The sequence below is a fragment of the Diadema antillarum genome, unplaced genomic scaffold (assembly GCF_040938485.1).
Source record: "Diadema antillarum isolate AM-2024a unplaced genomic scaffold, OU_Dant_1.0 scf00000019, whole genome shotgun sequence".
Lineage (NCBI taxonomy): Eukaryota > Metazoa > Echinodermata > Echinoidea > Diadematoida > Diadematidae > Diadema > Diadema antillarum.
In genome coordinates this window covers 2,042,473-2,049,972 of record NW_027270908.1, presented here as the reverse complement: position 1 = coordinate 2,049,972, position 7,500 = coordinate 2,042,473, and the positions used below count along the sequence as shown (strand labels likewise).

The following is a 7,500-nucleotide window of genomic DNA, read 5'->3' as shown; positions in this document are numbered from 1 at the left end:
AATGGATTTAGCGCCTTTTGGAAGCAATCTCTTCATATATAAAGATACTCACATAAAATGGTTATGTATATGTACATGTACACTCACATACATATCTATATGAACATGTTGAGAATTCACGTATTGGCTGCACGAGGAAATGAAGAAATAAACTGGTAATGCATATTTTGGGCAATAAAGAATGAGTTCATTCGACTCGAATTTTCAGCGGCCTCCGCCTTCTTTTGTCAAGACTCCTGAAGAAGGCGGAAGCCGCTGAAAATTTGAGTCGAATGAGCTCATTCTTTATTGGCCAAATATGCATTACCAGTTTATTTCTTCATTTATATACATTATATATATATATGACCCTGCATCACAATACGCACAGAAAGTCGCCAGACACGAAATTTTAGTTAAGACCATATTCTAAAAGAGCAGACTTTAAGCTTTAAAATAATGTATAACTCAATTCAAACGGACTCTCCTAACCTATCTAAATATTGGAAAGAAAACACACACTCAGGAAAAGTGTGAACTGAGAAAAGAGGCTCTGAAGTGCAGTGTCTGATCAAGCGCTATAAGTCTGTACCAAGCCGTGCTGGCTGTGCAACGAATGGGACAAAAAAAAACAGGATGTAAACCACCGGATTAACAACAATGAAGGGATTGTCAAATTAAACTGAAATTAAGAGTGCCGTATCAACAAATTCTGTTCATAATTGATGACAACTTTCAAAGCAGTAACATCATTCTTTTAAAAGTAATTTGAGTTTAAAGTGAAGAGTATGTTCAAGGTTTCTAAGAAATGAAAAGGTGACTCTAGAAAGACGCCTAATCACACTATTTTACCAAAAAAGTTCAAGATAAACTGCTCAAAAACACACTTTCCTGCCCATTTTATGATCCCAAATTTTAACATAATGTAGAAGAAGATTTGCTCCTTCAGAAAATATAAAAAAGTCAAGATCGGTTAGGTTGACCCATTTCACCTATTTTCAGTCTCCACACAAAATCAGTGTGTGCGACTTTTTGTTCGTTTTGTGGTGCACGGTCACAATATATATATATATATACATATATATAAGACAGAGATAGATAGATGACGAAGATCTGAGGTCAAAAGCTTCTACCAACAGCCGGCATCGTGCGACATCTATACTGTCTTCTTTGTCTCAATTTTATATATAATGGGCCTATCATAGCAATAACTTGATATAGTATCGTTAATAATGAACAATAGAGCACCGAAAACTCAACTGCTATATCAACAGCATCTCACGTATCGGGTAAGGGGACCGTAATGCAGCAACAGACAATCTTGAGATTCATTTCAAACGGACTCACATCCTGTATTCAAGAAAAGATCAAAACTCAATGGGAACATTTTTCCAAATTCTGACATATGATTTCAGCTGTGAGCGTGTTCCTTAATATCCACACTTTTTCAGCGAACCACAAAGAAATAACTGATACTGGAGGGAAATGGCATACATGTCTATAAGGGTACAGGCTATTAGCGACTGAACAGTAATACTATGTACTGGAATTTGGTTATTTTTTTTCTTTGTCTATATATTAGTTGTGGCAAAGAAATGGTAATAATTTTCGTTTTCCCCTCCGAATAAGAGTACATCGGACGTTAACTTTGTTTTTATATATAATTATACAAATGAGATGTTGAATATAACTGGATTAATTGAAAGAAAATATTGTTCGTCTTTGCAAGGTGTATTTACAAACTTTGATGCAACTCTTGAGTAAGCGAACGTCAATATGCTGTTTATGGACTGAAGAGAATGGATTGTCTTATGTGGGTTCAGAAATTACATACACTACGGAAAATGAATTATTTGGCTTTATTGTTACCAGCAATTCGGTATTGAATTGTATTCCACGGTTGTAAGAAAGGAAATTAATGACTGTAAATTAAGAAGAAGAAGAAGAAGAAGAAGAAGAAGAAGAAGAAGAATACCTAGGTTTTTTTCCATGTAAAGATAAAATTAGGGAATATCGTAATAATTGACTTTTTTTGCAAGAAATAATTAAATGCTATAACTGCTTCAGAAAAATCGTGTCTTTTGGACACCTGTTTTCTTATATGTGATGTTCTGAAGTTCTGAGTCACGACAGTGCATTGCCTCTTTTTCTAAGTGTTAGAAGTATTTCGATGTATTATGTACTTCGATTGATATTGTCGTAGGTATGGAATATAATAGTAAAAATCCCTGTGGGGAAAAAACTTTAAAAGTGAATTTGTTTTGTTTGTTTGCTTGTTTGTTTGTTTGTTTGTTCATCTGTCAAGATGGCTTGATAGCCCTAGGTGCAAGCATGTGTGTACAAGCGTTCTTGTCTCCACGTTGCGTGGTAGTCAGATGAGGATTTAGCGAGGTTTTGCAATGATTTCGTACGGTGTCGGCAAAAGAGTCGTGACGCGATGTCCGTAGTTTGGTTCGATTCCGTCGGGGATACAGAAGGACAAGTGTTTCACTAGGGTCACCACGAAGATGAAGAACTCCATCCTGGCCAGTTGTTCGCCTACACACACTCGACGGCCTTCAATGAGATGAGTAAACAATAAAAGCACCAAAAATAGTAATAACAAATCATGATATATTGTAATAGAAAAAAAGCTAGATATGTTTTAACTGTCAGATTCAAATTATACTGTGCTTAATTATTTCATTTAATCGTCTTTGTGTTTTATTTGTGTAGCAAAATAAATTTAGAAATAAAATAACTTAAATCAATCAATCAATCAATCAATCAATCGATCAATCAATCAATCAAATAGGCCTATATGTATGAGGAGTGAATGACTGCATCTATATTAGTAGAACACACTAGTAAAGTTTGAGGAAAGTTTGACAATCCATTCAAAAGTAACTAATAAGGATTTATAAAGTTTAGGTGCCACCAGTCCTGCGTGAGAAGTCTACGACAGTTCGCGACAAAACTGCAGGACAACGATGAAAAAAAGAAATGTAAAGAAAGTATATAAAAAGATAAACATTTCATTTCTTTCAAATGAAAAGTAAACATTTCCTGACTTATTACTGACAGATTCTGAGAGCAACATTATTCCCCTTGCTTTTTGAAAGGGATAAGTGCTCTTTCATTAAGCTTGAAAAGACAAAATATGTTGAATTCTTTGTATGTAATGGAGAGGAGGGTAGGCTTGTGAAATACTGACGCTATGATGCGGGCAGCAAGAGGGATCAGTTAAATTTGGGATGTTGTGTAGTAACCCACTGTCTTGTGAAAACACGAGAACCTTTGAAAATTCTTCAACTTTCTTATCTTCAGACCACTTCGAAAAGAAATCTTGCACCCTTCTTCTTGTTTCCTCTTCATTATCTTACAAGTGAGTTTGGCAAAACAGACAAATTGCACGTTGAATGTTGCACATATCTTGTTGAAAGATTGACAGACCGTTCGGTCGTTACCTCTCACATAAGTTTCTATCATAAAAAGATGTAAATTCAGAGAAAGCTTCATGCAATTCTGCAAATACAACATTATCAGAAATCAGCAACATCATTTCATTTTATGTGTTTGTTTATGTCTATTCTGTCAATTACTGTCTAAGAACTGTTCTGCAGGTTAATTAAACTGATTAATTTGTATTCTGTTCTCTTAATCTCTTCTATTTGTTCTTTTGTCTTTTGTCTAGCGAGTTTACATTTTGATTGGCAATCATCGTGTCGCTCCAGAATATATCATGCTTACCGGCCCCAAAAGGCATATATGCTTTGTTCTTCACGAACTCGGTCCCGTCGGCATTCAGAAACCTCTCGGGTCGGAACACTTCCGGGTCACCCCAGATTTTGGGGTCACTGTGTATGGCGAGTATGTTCATCATGATTGTGGATCCCCGCGGGATGACGTAGTCCCGAACCCTGACATCTTCCGTGGTTACGTGAGGCACCCCAAGCGGTAGGATCGGACGAAAGCGAAGAACCTCGGTGGTAAAAGCGAGAGTGTACGGCATCTTTTGAAGATTAGTACCAATTACTATTCCCTCAGAATCTTCTATCTTCTGAATTTCGAGCAAGATCTGTGAATGTTGAAAGGTGTTAGACTAAATGCAGTGTTTATACGATGTTTATACGATTGCATTATACACTGAAAGGAGCCATCAGAATATGTAGCAATCAAAATCAATCACTCGATGACAGCATTTATACCAATAAAGGCGATAGACTATGATATATGCCAGTGTTAGATATCAGTCAGATCGTGTCTATTTGCCTACAATGATAACGATTGATGATCGGGAAAACTTGTTAATTTTAAGACTTGGTTTGTCTCAACCTGCTAGAACTTGTTTGTCATAATCTCTTCGAATTGTGAATTTTCTTCAGTTTTGTCTCCCTGTACAATTAAAATTTGTAAGATCGCAATTGCTGATCTGTAGTTTAATAAATATGTCGGATCTTACAAATTTCATTTGTAGAGGGAGACAAAACTGAAGAACATTCACACCTAAACCTTTCCCTCTGCGTACAGTGTATTCTCTTTACTTCAAAGTGATTTCAGAAATATGATAGAAAAAAAAAACTTAAACCAAAGATTGATAAATATATGCGAGGAATCATTTATGCCGCCAGAGATAGATTAGTGTATAATTTTCTTATTCTTCCTTTTTGTCTCGCCCATCGGAGGTGAAGGCGAGACTAAGGGATCCGAATGGCGTCCGTCCGTCGTCCGTCCGTCGTCCGTCACAAATGTCAAAGTTGACCTGCAAGACTCTCTTATGATGCATAACTTGGCAACTGTTACAGCAATGGCAGCCACACTTGGGTGATAGAAGCACTAGGGGTATCTTCATGTTATGGTGTTGTCGGAGGTCATTGTGATAATGTCAACGATCATTTGAGGTCATATAAAAAGGGTGTGTACAGTTCTGGTTGAGGTGAGGATTTAGCTCTCAATGTTTTGCAAAAGATTCAGAAGCCACTCTATGAGATGTCAAAGAGCATGCAATTCCATGGGGTATCAAAAGTTTATTTGATGAAAATCGGTTTTGAAATGGCTGAGATATCGAAAAACAAGGTGAAACAAAGAGATCCTAATAAAGTTGTGGCATGTCGCCTTTTGTTATTATTAATTTTTTCGATATCTTACCCATTTGAAATCAATTTTCATCAAATAAACGTTGAACAATTCATAAAATTACAGGCTCTTTCATATTTCATGAGAGGTTTCTCATTATCTCACTAAGGAATGTGCAAAACATGAATCCCCACCTCAACCAGTACTGTACAGTCCCTTTAAAGAGTATGTGCAAGACTCTCTTTTCTATGTTAAAGTTTACCTGCAAGACTCTCTTTTGACAAAAGTTGCTTGAATTGCAACCTAACTTGGGTCATAGATGCACTGGGGAAACCTTCATGTTATGGTGCCGTTGGAGGTCACGCAGGATAAGGTCCGTAAGAGGTCACATGATAAGGTCAAAGGTAATTTGAGGTCATACGTCAAAGTTTACTTGCAAGACTGTCACAGACAGGGGTCAACGAACTTTTAGGGCCCAAAGTTAAGTTTTTATGGCGCGTTTTGATTATGGCTGATAACTTTTGATCCCTTTGTCCCTTTGTGACCAAACTTGGATGGTAGATGTCCCTTGGGGAGATGAAGGTCGTCACAAGGTCAAAGGTCACAGACAGGGGTCAACAAATTTTTAGGGCCCAATGTTAAGTTTTTTAAGGGCGCGTTTCAATTGTGGTTCAGAACTTTTGCTCCCTATGTCCGTTTGTGACCAAACTTGGACGGTGGATGTCCCTTGAGGAATTAAAGGTCATCGAAAGGTCAAAGGTCACAGAAAGGGGTCAACAAATTTTTAGGGCCCATTGTTAAGTTTTTCTGGCGCAGTATAATTTTCTGCGGGAGGACAAGGATTTGGGCAAGTTTCGCGTGCGTCTTAACTGCTGGACGTGTGCTACTTACGTTCAATTCACATTCTAGTCACGGGCAGGTTGCGTGAGAGTTGCCTGCGAGGTGCTACCGCTACGGCCCTTCTACTCATAACCTCAAGGTCCAGTCACACCTTTTCGGGCAAGCCTTGCTTGTGACATGAGGGAACAATTTTTTGCTACCTGGAGGTCCCCGCAAATATGGCCTGCACAAGGACAGTACCTTACACGTAGTAGCCCGTAGTCGCCCTCCCAAGTCCGATTTACAAGTTATGGCCTGCACAATGACAAGTGACAGGGTTACAGGGTGAGTCATGGAGACTGCCAGCAGAGGTCCACGCAGACGACATTCTACAAGCATAATACGGGTGTGTTACTGGCAAGGAACGGTGTTGATAATTAGAACATCTGTGTACCTGGTCAGTTCTGCAGGCGTGGAGCGAGATGTATGAGCAAATTGCGTGCATGTTGAGGGTCAGTTACTGCCATACTGCTCGTTAGGTGAGAGTTGGCTGCGGCCAGTATAATTCTCTAGGACATTCTATGGGACCCTCTGCCAAATAAATAGTCCTTTAGAGGAATTCCTTGAATTGACTAATTGTCAGCCCCCACGCGCCTTGTACGCCTGTCACACAGAATACCCGCAAGTACAACTTAAGTAGCACGCGTCCAGTAGGTAAAACGCATGCACGACTCGCCCAAATCCTTGTCTGCCCTCAGAAATTGTCCTGTATCCTGGAAAATCCCCACATGCAACAAGCCCGCGTAGCTTGCCCGGAAAGGGTGTGACAGAGCCTTGAAATATGCACAGTACGATCATAGATATCAGTCATCGATCACTGAGCAGATGCCGGGTGGGGAAACGAATGCGCAATAGTTCATAGTGCAAAAATGTAGAAAGTTTGTGTGTAAACTAAGCGTTTCCACAAGAAGTGGATGTGAATTTGATGCTTACTATTGTAAACAGATCTTAAGAGCCTGACAAAAACATTCCAGTAAAACCCAATGCCAACTGTGCGACCTGAGCCTGCTGTATGGAGCGCCAAGTGTCGCATGGCCTATTTCGCTACGAAATCAGTCATTTCGTGTCGACGAAATGACTGATTTCGTAGCGAAATAGGCCATGCGACACTTGGCGCTTCATACAGCTCGCACCAGCTCGCAGGCTCAGGTCGCAAAGCGGGCATTGGGCTTAACATTCCAAGAAGTGACTTCATAAGCGGCACAATACAAGTCACTTGGTTTAGTTCGTCTTTAGGAGAGTTATATGCGAACATCCGCAGGAAAAGTATTCAATAGCAGCCTAGGGCAGAGGAATGCTTTGTTTTGTGTTGCTATGGCTTTTTATGTGGGGGAGGGGGATAGGTGTCAGCTAGGGGTAGTGCTCGTGGTTCGGTCAAGTATCAATTCACCCTTCATCCTCCCTGAAGAATCTCAAGACGAACTTATCCTCGGAAAGTCGGGGTCATCCCATAAGATCGATACCCACGAGTCATAGAACCCACGAGTTCGACATTACAACATGGGGTTTAATTTGTCGATCTCGTGGGCCTTGTTTGCTTAATTGTCGAACTCACGGGCTGTATGACTCGTGGGCTGCATGACTTGT

General features: G+C 39.5%; 1 protein-coding gene across 1 annotated transcript; it reads right to left on the bottom strand.

Moving 5' to 3' along the window:
- Window positions 1-2,362: 2,362 nt before the first annotated feature.
- Window positions 2,363-3,970, bottom strand: LOC139728555 (cytochrome P450 2D15-like). Its single transcript, XM_071639495.1, has 2 exons — window positions 3,709-3,970; window positions 2,363-2,535 (listed from the first exon to the last, which is right to left on the bottom strand). Exons 1-2 carry the CDS (start codon window positions 3,968-3,970, stop codon window positions 2,363-2,365), a joined length of 435 nt encoding a protein of 144 aa, XP_071495596.1.
- Between the last annotated feature and the right edge of the window lie 3,530 nt (window positions 3,971-7,500).

What these genes read in the sequence shown, in the direction of transcription:
- LOC139728555 (XM_071639495.1), bottom strand. Translation starts at nt 3,970, where the DNA reads ATGCCGTACACTCTCGCTTTTACCACCGAGGTTCTTCGCTTTCGTCCG. An exon ending in ATATATGCCTTTTGGGGCCG is followed by an intron (nt 2,536 to 3,708) that starts GTAAGCATGATA and finishes ATCTCATTGAAG; the next exon opens with GCCGTCGAGTGTGTGTAGGC.